Here is a 15,256-nt window from a genome sequence, read left to right on the forward strand (position 1 = left end):
AAGCAGAGACTACCTTGGGCAGGAAAGAAGGTCTAGTCCTAAGAACCACCTTGTCAGGATGAACAGACAAGAAAGGAGGTTTAACAGAAAGGGCCTGGAGCTCACTCACTCTCCTGGCAGAGGTGATGGCAACCAGGAAGGCCGTCTTTAAAGTGAGAAGACGGAGAGGACAGGAATGAAGAGGCTCAAAGGGAGCACACATCAGGAAAGTCAGAACCAGGTTCAAGTCCCACTGAGGCATCACGAACGGAGCAGGTGGATACATGTGCGTGATGCCTTTTAAGAATCGTAATACAATAGGGGACTTGAATAAAGATGGCTGATCAGGTAGCCTTAAGAAGGCGGAAAGGGCAGAAAGATAGCCCTTGATAGTGCCCAGAGCAGAGCCCTGCTGGGCAAGGGAAAGAAGGAAGAGGAGAACCTCAGACAGAGGGGCAGAAAGGGGGTCCACAGCCTTTGCTGTGCACCATGCCACAAATCTGTTCCACCGGCAGGCGTATACCGACTTTGTGGAGGGACGCCTGGCTGCCAGAATAACATCACAGACTTCAGGAGGCAAGTCAAATGGCCTCAACTGTCGCCGCTCAATCTCCAAGCATGGAGGTGGAGACTGGACAGGTTCGGGTGGAGGACCGTCCCCTGCTGCTGCGACAGAAGGTCCTCCTGAAGGGGCAGGCGGATCGAGGGACCGACTGTCATGCTGAGTAGCTCGGGATACCAGTACCTTCGAGCCCAGTCCGGAGCCACAAGGATAACTTGGGCCCGGTCGCGCCTGATCTTCTTCAGCACTCTGGGCAGAAGTGGTATAGGCGGAAAGGCGTACAACAGACCGCAACTCCACTCGCGCCGAAAGGCGTCGCCGAGCGAGTGCCGTCTTGGAAACTCCAACGCGCAGAACTGATGACATTGCGCGTTCTCTTCTGTGGCGAATAGATCTAACCAAGGCTCTCCCCATTGCTGAAAGAGGCCTCTCGCCACGTCCGAGTTCAGACGCCATTCGTGATCCACCGAGCACCGACGGCTGAGTTCGTCCGCCCTGGCGTTCAGAGAACCTGCCAGGTGTTGAACCGTCAGAGTCACGCCCTGACGTTCCAGCCATTGCCAGAGACGCAGAGCCTCCTGGCAAAGGGTCCACGACCCCACACCGCCCTGTTTGTTGCAGTACCACATGGCGGTGGTGTTGTCCGTGAACACCTGCACTACACTCCCGTTGACAAAGGGGAGGAATGCCTTCAGTGCTAGGCGAATCGCCCGTAGCTCCAACAGGTTGATATGGAGCCGGGACTCCGCCGGAGACCAGATGCCTCTGATCTCCGCCTCTCCCAAGTGGCCACCCCAGCCCTGGAGGGACGCGTCCGTCACAACCACGTGCTCCGGTTGGGGAAGGGAGAGGGATCTGCCTCTGACCCAATCGCGGTCCGTAAGCCACCACTGCAACTGTCTCGCAGTGCCCTCCGAGATCAGGACATGGTCGGATAGGTTGCCCTGATGCTGGGCCCACTGAAACTTCAGGTCCCACTGCAGAGCCCGCATCCGCCACCTGGCGTGATGCACCAGTAGGATGCAGGAGGCCATCAGCCCCAGAAGCCGCAGCGTCAACCTGACCGAAACCCGGGATAACGGCTGAAAGATGGGAATCAGAGCCTGAATATCCCGGACCCGCCGTTCCGGGGGATAAACCCGAAACTGCGCTGAGTCGAGAACCGCTCCGATGAAAAGGAGCTTTTGAGAGGGACACAGGTGTGATTTCGGCACATTGATGGAAAACCCCAGCTCGTGCAGGAGGTCTGCCGTCATCTGAAGGTGGTGGACGACTGTCTGGGGCGAGCCCGCCTTCAACAACCAGTCGTCGAGGTAGGGGAAGACCGAAACCCCTAACCGGCGCAGATGAGCTGCGACCACCGCCATCACTTTCGTGAACACCCGTGGGGCGCTGGTAAGGCCGAATGGGAGCACGATAAACTGAAAGTGCTCGTGGCCTACCGTGAACCGCAGGTAACGCCGGTGGGCCGGCAGGACGGGGATGTGAAAATACGCATCCTGCAAGTCCAACGCTACCATCCAGTCTTGTGGGTCTAGAGCAGCCAAGACCTGAGCCAAAGTCAACATCTTGAACTTCTCCTTTCGGAGGAAGCCGTTGACGTTCCGTAGGTCCAAGATAGGACGCAGGCCTCCTTTGTCCTTCTTGGGCACCAGAAAGTAGTGGGAGTAGCAACCACACCCTACTTCTGGCCCAGGAACGCGCTCGATGGCCCCCTTGGCCAAGAGGGCCGTAACTTCCTCCTGCAGAAGTGTCAAGTGGTCCCCCGACACACGGTGGTTCTGCGGTGGCATGGCTGGAGGAGTGGACTCGAAGGGGAGGGCGTAGCCCCACCGAACGAGCTGCAGCACCCACCTGTCCGATGTTATCGTGCGCCAGCGGGAGTGGTGATGGCGAACCCTGCCACCCACTGGCGTCACGTGAGCCCGAAAGCTCGGACTAGGAAGGCTTGGATGCAGCAGCGGGGGGAGGCGTGGACTGACCTCGCCGCTGGCCTCTACCGCCACCACGGCGGAAACCACGGCCGCCACCGCGCTGGGGAGCGTTCTGCGGCGCGTGGCTGGCAGCACGTGTGGGACCGCCCCTCCCTTGGCCACGAAAGGGGCGAAACGAACCCGTCTGCTGGCGCTGGGTCGAAAGACCCAAGGACTTGGCCGTGACCCTGGAGTCCTTGAAGCGCTCCAGCGCGTGGTCCGCTTTGTCACCAAACAGGCGACTGCCATCAAATGGCATGTCCATGAGTGTATTTTGGACGTCTGGCGAGAAGTTGGCAGATCTCAGCCAAGCATGGCGACGAATCGCCACCGTCGTGGACATGGCCCGTCCCAGGGAGTCGGTCGTGTCCAGACCACAACGGATCGAGTACCGCGCCGCATCCCGTCCTTCAACCAAGGCCCGGGTAAGCTTGTCCCGCACTTCCTGGGGGCATTGCGGCAAACACTCTTCGACCGTGTCCCACAGGGAGTGGGTGTAGCGGCCCAAGAGGCACGCGGTATTACAAGACCGCAGTCCAGCGCTCAAAGAGGAAAAGACCTTTTTACCAAACTGGTCATACCGCTTTGATTCCCGATCGGGCGGAGCCGTAGGAAATGCGGACTGCGAAGTGGAGGCCTGGATCACCAGACTCTCCGGGGAGGGATGGGTGGATAAAAAGGCCGGGTCGTCCGTGCATGGACGGTGACGCCGTGCCACATTCCGGTCAACCGGTGCACCGGAAGCGGGCCTGGACCAGGTGCCCAAAAGGACATCCGTCAGGGCCTCATTAAACGGCAGCAGAGGCTCCTGGGGGCATGACTGCGGTTTAAACACTTCGGTCAGAATGTTCGGTTTGACCTTCGCGACGGGGAGCTCAAGGTGTAAGGCCTTGGCAGCCCTCATCAGGACCACTGAATAGGCAGCACCTGCCTCGGACGCCACAGGGGACGGGGAGACAAACCCAGGGTTGGGCGACTCGTCCAGGCCACTGGCATCACCCAGATCACCTACCCAGTCCACATCATACTGGCAGGCACGGGATAAAGGGTCCTCAGACCCCTCCCAACCCTCTCCATACTCATCCTCATCATACCCATATTCTGGGTCGACGATATAGACATCGGGGTCAACGGGCCCCATCGGCGTCGAATCCGGCGTCGGCCGACGCCGGTCCGACTCCGTGTCCGGAGTCGGGGAGGAAAGGGGGGTGGCGCCGCGCGGCGCCGGTGCCGGGGACCCGACGCCGGCCGGAGCCGACGGCGGAGTCGCCGCACTACGCGGAGGCGGTACCACGGGTTGGCCCAAAGGAACCGACGCCGGAGAGGCCGGGAGACCAGCCGGCGACGAACCTGAGGGACCCAGCGGCGCCGGGACCGGAGCCACCGGCGGCGTCGGGGCAGAAGCACCCGAACCACTCGGGCCCCCAGACGGGACCGACGGCCCCGCAGGCGCCGAAGGCCCCGCCGGAGGAGACCTCGCCCTCATAGCAATGAGGAAGGCCTCGATCTCCTCACGCGACGCGCCTTCCCCAGGGACCGACGGGTATGGGGTAGACGGCGTCGGCGACCCACGCGGGCCCGCGGGGGTGGGGTCACCCGAGCCCCCGGCCGCAGCACGCGGGCGTCGGGGGGAGTCAGGGGTGCGATGGCGACGCCCCGACTTCTTGTGCTTACCTGACGAACCGGAGGAATGGTGGCGACTCCCGGAGCGCCCATGGCGGCTCCGCGATCGTTCCCTCGACCGCTCCCTCGACCTCCGACCGGACCGGGACCGCTCTCGACGCGGGGCCGACACTCGGAGCTCGAGAAGCTTGCGGGACCGCTCCCGCCTAGCTTTTCCAGTCAAGGCCCGACAGTCGACGCAGGACTCCACGTCGTGGTCCGCGCCCAGACACCGGAGGCAGAGTCGATGGTGGTCGGTGACCGACATCATGCGGTCTCACTCGTCGCAGCTCTTAAACCCAGGCATCCTACCGGCACCGTAGAAAGATTACGTTTTATAAACACTTGGTCAAAAGACCGGAGTACTGCTCTTCGGATCTGCGCTAACTGGCGCGGAAAAAAGAAGAACTGACGTCAGCGCGCGGAGGCGGCGTCTATATACTCCAGCGACGTCATCACGGCGCACGACGCCGACGACGCGGAGCCGCAGGGGACGCCTGCAGACGACGCCTACCGACGCGCAGGGGTACTGCTACGCAAAAGTTTCCGGATCCAGACTGACGCCTGGGGATATTCTAAGGTAAGGAATCTAATACTAACCTGTTTCTTTCAGATTGCCTGCCTTTTACACAGAACTAAAGAGTTTGGTCTGAAGTGACAGTATTTAAGAACTACACTGGTGCCAATATTCATTTATAAGTGCCAGAATGTTATTTACTTTTACAGCTACTCTTTGTGCATTGCAAGTTATTTATCATTTAACCATGGCACTCTGGTTTAATGTTGCTCTGTCTCTTTTGCACAGTTGTGTAAGTGCTTTAAAGCCCTTGTAAGTCAGCATGTAGAGGTATAAAAGCAAACAATCACAATAAGAGATTATAAAAGATTTGTGGGTTTGTGGGATTATACCACCACCAGCAATATATGCTTTAATAATAGAGTCAAATTCTACTTCAGTGCTGATGGCAAGATGCACATGGCGTCCAGTAATAATTTTTACCAATGACAAGGAGAGGAGGAAGGAGAGAGTATACAAGCCCAGCTCCGGTCTCCCTAAAACAGTAACCATACACACAAAAAAGCAGGCGCAATGCTGAAGAAACAACACACACACACACGCCAGTAACGGTATTGGTGAGGATGTAAAAAAGAGTAGAATCTCACAATTGTGGTGTGTCGGCCTGTCCTCTGAGATAAGAGAATTTTTGTTTTTTTCTAAGTTGTTGGTATGGCCTCACACACCACCCAGGTGCCATGATTCATCATCGACCAACCTACACTCACCCGATCGTTGTTATAAGGAGGTGAGCAAGTTCATCAGCGTAAAGTGAGAGCTCTTTTTGAAAAAAGTGCATAGTGCAAACTAATATTCTAGGGAACTCCATATAAGAAGTGAGTGTGGATTAAAAATCCTAACCTCAGAGCATAAACCTTTAATTAGGACACGCCTGGGTTGGGACATTAAAATAGTGTGGGGAACTCAAGGTGGATAATGAACCCAGTTCCTAACAGGTCAACATGTTTCTTCTGCTATTGCAAGATCCCTAGTAGCCTCTCAGCTTAAAAATTACAAAATGTATATAAACACAGAAAACCATGCATATGTCTTAGGGATGGCAGATATTTACCAATGGCCAGAGACGTTTTAAGGCATGGGTAAAGAGGGCTCTGGCCAAGGGCGTACACTTTCCAGGGGGCCCCCTTGTTAAACTTTTGCAACTGTCAAGAGTTTTCAAATATTCCGTTTGTTTACTTACTTTCTTTGTTGTTAGCCAGCCCAGGCTGATTTTGTTTAGATTCAGCAAGCATTTTAACCTTTTAGAGTTCAGAGACAGCGTTTAACTGCACAAGTCTTTGTCTATATGCAGCATATACCATTTACTTTGCAGTGGAAATGTTGTGCTCCCTTTGTGACTGCATTAATCTTGCAGAGTTGCCGCCAGATCGATACGATCATAGCCTTGTGCTACCTGGCTCCGAATACCACTCCCACGCACCTCAGGCACTGCAGTAAACAAAAGCACCAATCAGCACTGTATGCCCGAATGGTGCTGACAGACCAGCTACGCGACAATTTGTAGGAAGAAGGCTTGGTCAGATCACTAGTTTCTCTGGTTTTCTGGTGCAGTCCAGCTAGAGACCACTTCCCGAAGGTAGGGCCGAGGGTCAGTCCACGTGTCAAAGTGCAGTACAAAGAGGAATGATATGCTCCCTCCATGACTGTGCTGTCCAGCTGCAGCTGGGTCATTGCGATCACTGTCTTGCGCCACCTGACTCGGAGTCCATGTTCTCCATAGAGCTGAGACAGGAGTGCGGTAAGTATAAAAAAACACCCCCTGTATGCACAGGCCCAAAGGTGAGGCACCAGTCCACATGCAGCTAACTTGTCTTGCAACTTGTCTGTTGGCAGCTAGTCATAGAGACTGTTTGTTCCAGGGTTGAGCACAAATGGAGGTTGACCAATGAAGAAGGTTGCTAATTGTAAGAAAATGCCTCTTTTTGCATGGTCGCCTCCAAAGGTTTGGGCTGATGCTGGTTTTTCGACTCCAAGAGTGCACTGAGGCCTGCTAACCAGACCTCAGTGCCAGTGTTCTAACCCTTTACAACATGTATGTTGACGTGGCATAAATTAACTCACTTATAAGTCGCTAGTATATGGTACCAAGGGCCTGTAAGTTGAAGAGTCCACCCAGGACTGCTGCATTGATTGTGCCACTGAGTGTGACTGCCGACTAGAAGAGGAGTTTTAAACAGCTAGAGTGACTTTGCCATTTAAACCCATTGCAAAGCCACACTTCACTTAATGGTATGTCTCCCTTAAGGAAACCCATCGATTCCTAATGTAGGAAGCTGTATATTATTAGAAAGGACATGTAGTTTCACATGTACTAACAGTAAAAGCCCCAAATTGTTGTTTTTGCTGTGGAAAAACTGGAGGCTTCACTGTCAAGTACAGGGTAACATGCAGGTACCTCAGCTGTGCTCATTCCTGAAAGACCGCCAAAAAGGGTACTTCAATATTTCACCTTAATCGTGGCATTAAACCTGACTTAACGCCCAAGTCGACTTTAATGTAACTCTTAAGGAAAGGCAACTTTATGAAAGTTGCCACTTTGCTGACCAGTTTCACCATTGGCCATTCACAGATGCTGGCCACCAGAGAGTCTTCGGCCCTCCTGGGGAGTGTGATCAGCTCCCAAGCACAGGAACAATAGAGGCCTGCTTGTGGGAGACGTGTTACTTCCCCCACGCAGGGAGCCACATACGGTGTGAGCCCAAAAGGCAAAGCTTCAAAGGGGAAGACGCTTTTGAGGGGCAAAAGGCAACCACACTCAGGAAGGGCTGACCCTTTGTTCAGGTAGACTGGCTGGTGGCAGAAACAGAGAAAGGAAACCAGTTGGCAAACCATTTTTTCTGTGAGAGTGTAGTTCTTAAGTAGCCACATCTTTAAGGCCGGCTACCATGCTCCCCACACCAAGACAGGGGTTCAGACATCTTGGGAGTAGGCACAATAGTGCACTCATGGATAGGTAGATGCCACACATAGCCGGAAGTCATTGTAAGGCAGCTGACTTCTTGTTCCAGCACCAGGGCCATAATAGCTGAAGTAGCCTGTCCTGGCCAGTCAGAAGCCACAAGTATTGAATTGCGACTGACTGCCAACGTGCAGCCAAGAAGACCACTCCTCTATACTCAAAAGTTGCACCCGAGTCTGCAGGACCCACGAGAGTTGTCAGAGTACAGATTGATCCTCCAAGATGGACCCTAGCCTCCACCAAGAAGAAATGCTGGATTTGCTGTGACCAGAGACCAGTAGTCCAATTGAAACTGGACTTCTGCTGGGACAAAATGAGCTTCAAGAGACATCAACTTTGTGGCCAAAGTCACCCTGCCTAAACCGTGGACTGAGGAACAACCCAGGAAGCTCCCCGTTGACCACACAACACCCTCAGCATCCTACAGCATCATGTATCCCTTGCATCAGCACCACTCTACTGAAGTCTATGATGGTCTGAGCATAAAAGTTGGAACTGCACTTGAGAGTGCTTTGGTGACAAGGTAACTGTCCTAATACTCCTAGTCGGCCCTCCTGACCATCTCCCTTTTGGAACTGATCACCCAGTTCAGGCCAGTGTAGAAAACTATTCTTTAAAAATGCAAGAACATTTCCAAACATTAAGGTTACCAGTGCTTGTTTGCGCTTTTGAGTTAAACCCTGAGATTTACGTTTTCATTCTCTGTGTATCAAACACATGCTGTAAACACGCATCAATTGTGATACCTTTAAAACTGGTCTGGGAAGGTTAGTCAAAATAAAGGAATGTGTAGGACAAAAGGATTCAGCACTTTAGTGGGCAGTGTATGTATCACTCTAGTTCCCGACACAAACAGAAATATCTACATCTTTATTTAATAAAATCTCTACACAATGACTTATATCATTCCAGTAAGCTCCACCTGGTCGAAGGAATCCACTGGTTTGCAGATACAGGACAGGTAAAGGAGATGGGCTGTACCTGATGTTACACCAAATCCAGTGCTGTTGGGTTCTTCGCTGACTGCATGCAGCTGGCACACTCCAGCATTCTCCACGCTCATATTTAATGGCTTAGTTAAGAGGAATTTTCTGAAAGTGGTAAAGAAAAGAAGACTATTAAAACAGATTCAACATTTTCTACACTGACAATTAATGTTACACATTGTTTGATTATTGTATGTTCACAAAAGCGCAATTGAACATCGATCTTTTTCCTATGCTCTGTAAGCCCTAACCCGTTCACACAAGTCTTTCAATGTTTTGGAAAATGCAACAGATCGGATAATGACAGAAGGGAGGTAAGTAAGGGTGGCAAAATCGAAGGATCGAAATATTAGATTTTGATGGTTTACTCTACTCTTTTCCATGTTTTCTATATGTCTTATTTCACCCCTCCTTTTTCTGGGGCTACAGCGCCAAAAGCCTGACTTCAGAGGTATGCTGCAGAACTAGTCTGTAGGAATTGAGATAAGATTGACACCCACTTTTCAACCAGGTCACATTTCCCTATCAAAGGAAACTACAACACTTGGGGTCTGATTACGAGATGCACGAGATGTAAGGCTGGAATTACTGAGGTTGAAATTAGCGACTCCAGTCAATAATTCCTTCTTTGCATGGTTGAATTTTACTGGGTCCTTTTCCTCATAGTTATCTCAGATTTTTGGCTCATCCTCTGAGCAAGAGGCAAATGGGAGATGGGGCAATCCAGGTCTCAAGGAGGGGAAACATGGTGGGGTTGGAAGTGTCTTTGGTGTTTGGCAGGTTCTTGTGTGGCCAGGTCTGTGTCAGTGGCCTCGGCAACTGCCCTGCAGTCCAAGGTGGTCATACCGGATGTAGAAACATACCTAAAAAAACGGATCCAGTGTTCCAACAACAGTAACTGCAGGAACATACAAAACTGGTGATCAAGCTGGGCTGTATCCCAACAAGGAATACCACTCCGATTGATTCAGAATTGGTTCCTTGGTCTCTTTGTGTACAGCAGATATCCTCAGCCAGATGGACCCACTTAAAGAATTGGAAAGGTGCAAACCAGGACCCCAAGGGTTTTTTTTATCCATGGGAGGGAGAACAGAGCTTACCATTGGAAGAGTTTGGCAAAAGATGGCGGGACACAAAAGATTAGGACTTTTGGCATTGAGGTCTTCTGTAGTAAAAAGGACTCCGACATAATTGCTCTACAAAACAGATTTCTAAAACATGAACTGAGCCAGTTTGCCGACAATATTACAAAAGAGAACAGCAAGGTCTTTAGTATGATTTGATCAGGGTTTCGCATCGTTAAACAAAACCCTTGCGTGATCACTCTCGGAGGGCGGCATGGTGCAGAATTAAAAAGGCCTCTAAGAGCCCCTATCAGCCTGATATATGACAGAGCTGGGAATTGGGTGTCCATTTGTATTGCTAATTTCTGGAACTAGAAAGCTGCTCAAAATACCACAAGAGGCCTAAGTCTTGTAAAATGACACCTGGTTGCCGGCAGAACTTTCCTATTATAGCTGGAAAGTGCAGAAGGGCCAGGAGACAGAAAAAGCTGTGACTGACAGGAGCAATAGACCAGAGTTCATCGCCACATTTTTCTTAATTTTTCTAATGAGAGAAAGAGGTTCTACAGAGTCCCATGCTTACATTAGTGATTTCTTATCTTTTAAGAAAACATACAAGATCAATATATTTTGGAAGAAACCAGTTCTCTCTATTAGCTGCCCTTCTCCTCATTAGATTTTGTTACGAGGGTCACACTTTGCAGTAACGATTGACTGTCATTAATTCGTGATGTGCAACATTGGGAGTCACTACATCGGGACACAACATCACAATTCACTACACCAACAGTACCATTACATCGTAATAATTTTTACATTGCAAGTTAATTTTTAATTATTCATATATATGGATACGGGGATGGGTTGGTTTTATCTTAGCAGGGAAAGCTCAGCTAGTTCAAGGGGTTGGTCTGCAACCTCTTCCCACCAACAGAAACACACGGTTTTGTAGAGAGAGATCCAAGACATAGCCTAGGTTCAGAGCAGACTTGCACAAAGCTGTCCACCAAATTGAGGTACACAGGCACCTCTACCTATATGAAGGCCGTTCTATTTGCAAAGCGGAATTTTTTTCCAACATTATTGAAAACTCTCTTAATAGGTCGAAGGACATTTTTTCCATTGTTGACAAACTCACTAATCCAGCAAGAACCCAGCCCAAACCTAAAGCCACGCAAGACTTTTGTAATACCCTTAATAAATATTTTCAAGATAAAATTAAGCTCATCAAGTCCAGCATCCCAGTTACCCTCCCTACTCCCTATGATGCTACCTTGATTTCCAATACTTCTTCCCTTGATTCCTTTCCTCTGATGGATGTCCCGTCCCTGCTTGCCCTGACAGCTAGGGTCAAGTCAGGCTCCCCTCATGATTGCTGTCCACCCCAGATCTTAAAAAAAGGGATCACTGCCCTTCCCCTGCCCATACTGAGCCTTCTCAACAGCTACCTAGTATCGGGCGTGGTACCTAGCTCCTTTAAAGAGGCTGTGGTAGTACCATTACAGAAGAAGCCAGGCTGGGACCCTGCCATACTTTCGAACTATAGGCCTATCTCTTTGTTACCTTATCTGGCGAAAGTTCTGGAAGCTCATGTCACCACTCATCTTTCTAACTTCATTGAACAGCCGGATTTTTTAGACCCTGTCCAAGCGGGATTTCGCCCAGCCCACTCCACCGAAGCAGCTATTACAGCAGTTCTGGATTCTCTACGCCACAATGCAGACCTAGGCATTCCCCAGGCCCTGGTTCTGCTTGATCTGTCGGCCGCGTTTGACACGGTCGACCATGACATTCTTCTCGACCGTGTCAAACTAGCCGGCATACGCAGCCTCGCCCACGACTGGGTTAGGTCTTTCCTCAGTTCCCGTTCCCAATCTGTAGGTCTTCCCCCCTTTTCTTCATCTAAATTGTACACTACCTGCGGAGTCCCGCAGGGCTCTTCCTTATCACCGATCCTGTTTAACATTTACATGTTCCCTCTGTTGAACTTATTACAATCCTTTAAAGTAACCACTTTCAACTATACAGACGATCTGCAACTCACCTTCACTATCGACGACTCCCCTGAATCTGCCCTTCAATTTCAATCCACCCTGCTTTTTATAGGTCAATGGATGGACAGTAACCATCTCAAGCTGAATCCTGGAAAGACAGAATTGGTTCTGTTCGGCAAAAGTAAGCTCTTCTGGGGACCTCATTACTGGCCTTCTATACTTGGCCCCCCTCCCAATCCATCCAAATCTGTGAAAAGCTTGGGGGTTTTGATTGATGATGAGCTCTCATTGAGACCTCATCTTAATGCTGTAGTGTCATCATGCTTTTTTCAGCTTTGCAGAATAAAGAAGATAGCCGATTGTTTGCCCAATCCGCCTTGACTCAGGTTGTAATGGCCCTAGTGCTGTCGCACTTAGATTACTCTAATGCCATTTATCTTGGCCTTCCGGTTGCCCTCAGCAAGCGTCTGCAGCTGGCTCAGAACCAAGCTGCCAGACTTATCTATCGCCTCTCTCGTTGGCAATCCGCTAGACCGCTGCTCAAGCAATTGCGTTGGCTTCCTGTTGTACAACGTACTCTCTTCAAAACTGCCTGCATGATGTTCAAAGCCCTTAATGTTCGTAGCCCCAAGTTTATTCAGGATCTTTTGCCTGAATACATCCCTTTACGCAATCTTCGGTCTGCCTCTCAAACCCTCCTGATCATTCCTCGTTTCAAATTCCAACGTAAGGGAGGACGCAGATTTGCCACGCTTGCTGCCAAGCTATGGAACACCCTCACCCTGGAGATTCGTTCCGCTACCACTCTTCTCCAGTTTAGGCAGCAACTTAAGACATGGCTCTTTGTGCAGAAGCTGGCGTAACCCCCCTCTTTTCTCCATGGGTTTAGTTCCTAGCACTGTTGGTTAGCGCCATGAAACCCTTGGGTGTACGTGCGCTGTATAAATTCTGGATAAGATAAGATAAGATAAGACAGGCACATTGAAATCAGTGGACTACAACATTCACCAATTCAGGAACACATGAGAGATCACACATGAACCCATATCCACAAAATATTTGGATAGTCGAACTCAACACATCTTCCAAACATAGGACCCCAGTAAAGTGGGCCACACAGATTTTACTTCGAAGGAGCTGGTGGGTCTATATAAGTAAAAAGGCTTGTTTCTCCACCATTTATTATCTTGTCACCACTACTGGTGCTCTCAGAGCTTGGGTTGATGGGATGGTAGCCAGGCTTGCAAAGAAGTAGGCTCTCGGAGTGCCCCTCAATATCAGAGCCCAGCTTTGGTGCCTCATAGACAGTATGTAAGAGAACCCTCAGTGGACTTGTGTGCCTGTCAAGTTCACAGAGGGAAACATGCAAGGAAACAGACAAGCACAGGGCAGCATCGCTTCATAAAGCCATGTCGAACCGTATTCCAAATTTCTTGCTGGCACACTGAACCAATTAAATGCAAACTTAGCAACATATATTACATTATTCAGATAGCCACTTACACTGATAAAATGAGTAATGAATATAACGTCTAATCAAACGTGATCATGTGGCTGTGAAAATAAAACTAGTAGATATAATGTTACATTACTAAGATGAAGAAAGTGCAACGTCTAAACAATTACAAGTATTTAAACAACATCTAACAACAAAGTTAGGTTTGAGGAGAGACCTTGCGGGGATGAGAATCTCATGAATGAGGAGATAGAGAGAAACTTCAAGAAAATGTAGTAAGACAGGCATAGGTTTATGAGGTCATGTATACAGAGCAATAAGCAGTTTGCATAAATGTGCATTAACATAAAAAAGCCATGGCAATGGACTCTTTGGAAATTTTAAAACAAAAATGTTCAACATACTGATTTGTCTTGCTTTCTACAAGAAGCCAGCGGTCTTCCGCTACAAGGAAAACAGACTTGATGTTGATAGGCAAGGATATGCTGTGAGCACAGCCTTCTAAAACGTCCAGCACGTTGAGTTGGTTTCTGTAAAAAGTTAGAGATGAGCAAAAAAACTAAAATATAAGCTTTTAGACATACCTTTTTAGCCTTTTTTTTCTAAAAACATTTTTTATTTGTTTTCATACTGTGAACACAGTAAAACAATCTGGAGCATAAACCTGCAGCACAGCCCAGCACCCCATCCATAAAGACTTCATGCAGTATTACAAAGTCACAAATATACATTTTTATAACACCTGAGACCCCACTTCTTGTATGCAGTCCCGAGTCAGCTGTCCCCCTCTGAGTCTGAGTCACTGTTCTCTCGGTCCGATGGTGGATCACAAACTTTTTAGCCTTTTTAACATGAAACAATCATTGTCGCTGCATGAAACAGTAGAGAAATAGACTCAGGTGCTGACAAGGCATTTCTGGGGCACACAGAGTGAAATAAAGCTATACAACATTCAATCTAGAATTCAAAACTTTAGAACACAACGGCAAATTCTCTTTCTTTCAGAAAAGAACATACGTTTTTAATTCTACAAAATATTTCTCTGAAAATCAGTTGCATACCCCCACATGCATCAAGCATTTTTGTAGTCGCAAACGGTGCGATTCCTTAAAATCGGCCGTTTGCGAATGCAAAAGTGCTTTTTGGGATGCATGAAGCAATTTTAGAATTCGTAACATTTTTGCGAGTTCTAAAATTGCGGGTGCTTTTAAGAAGTCGCAGATGTGCGATTTCTTAAAAGCAATGCATCATTACTTTTCAAAGTGTAAATTCGCAATTAGGGTGCCAAATTTACCGAGTGGTTGAACCACTCGGTAAATTTGGAAAAAGTGTTTCAAATGATGAAAATGTTTTTTTTCAACATTCATGTTTGCGAAAAATACATTTCAGGGGTGCATGGGGGGGTCCTCCTCCCTGAAATTTTCAAAGTGCCACTCGCAATTTGCTAATGCCTTCCCATTGCTTCCTATGGGCCTTTTGGCCCATAGGAACCAATGGGAATAGCGAAAATGCACTTAAGAATTCGGTATTTATTTGGGATTCGGTAAAAATTGCGATTTTTACCGAATCACAAATGAATACCGAAAATAATTATGCATACCATTTTGCACTTCTTAATTTGCGATTCCTTATTTTTCGCAAATTAAGAAGTGCAAAATGTCTCAATGATGCATGTGGGGGATAGTAACTTCACTGAGAAAACCCCCAAAATTATGAAACATGTTTGTGGTGTCTTGATTTTCTTATAGGTGGGACGTGTCCTATCAGTTGAGGTATCCTGTCCTTTTTGGGGTGTGTTCCAGACTGATACCGTTAGTACGTGTCTTTTGTGGAACAGAGAGCAAAAAAAGATGGACTAGTATGTGACTAAGACTAACAGCCCATTTTTTCATTCTGCTAAAATAGAGTAATTTCGAAAATGTTAGAAGACCACATTACGTCAGAGAAGCAACAAAACAAACTGAAGCCGGTTTACTTCCCATTCACGCATAGGAAACAATAAATTGGGTTAAAAAAGCACATAATTCCAGCTAAAATACTCTTT

At 48.9% G+C, this 15,256-nt stretch overlaps 1 protein-coding gene across 1 annotated transcript in view; it reads right to left on the minus strand.

The window, feature by feature from the left end:
• The window catches only part of VWA8 (von Willebrand factor A domain containing 8), a 1,418,144-nt gene that overhangs the window by 487,483 nt on the left and 915,405 nt on the right, over positions 1 to 15,256 (minus strand). The window contains exons 32-33 of the mRNA XM_078657276.1: positions 13,617 to 13,742; positions 8,694 to 8,803 (exon numbers count right to left, since the gene is read on the minus strand). Coding sequence (XP_078513402.1) covers positions 8,694 to 8,803; positions 13,617 to 13,742 — 236 coding nt within the window. The remainder of the gene's footprint in view (positions 1 to 8,693; positions 8,804 to 13,616; positions 13,743 to 15,256) is intronic.

Source organism: Lissotriton helveticus, chromosome 8 (assembly GCF_964261635.1).
Source record: "Lissotriton helveticus chromosome 8, aLisHel1.1, whole genome shotgun sequence".
Classification (NCBI taxonomy): Eukaryota; Metazoa; Chordata; class Amphibia; order Caudata; family Salamandridae; genus Lissotriton; species Lissotriton helveticus.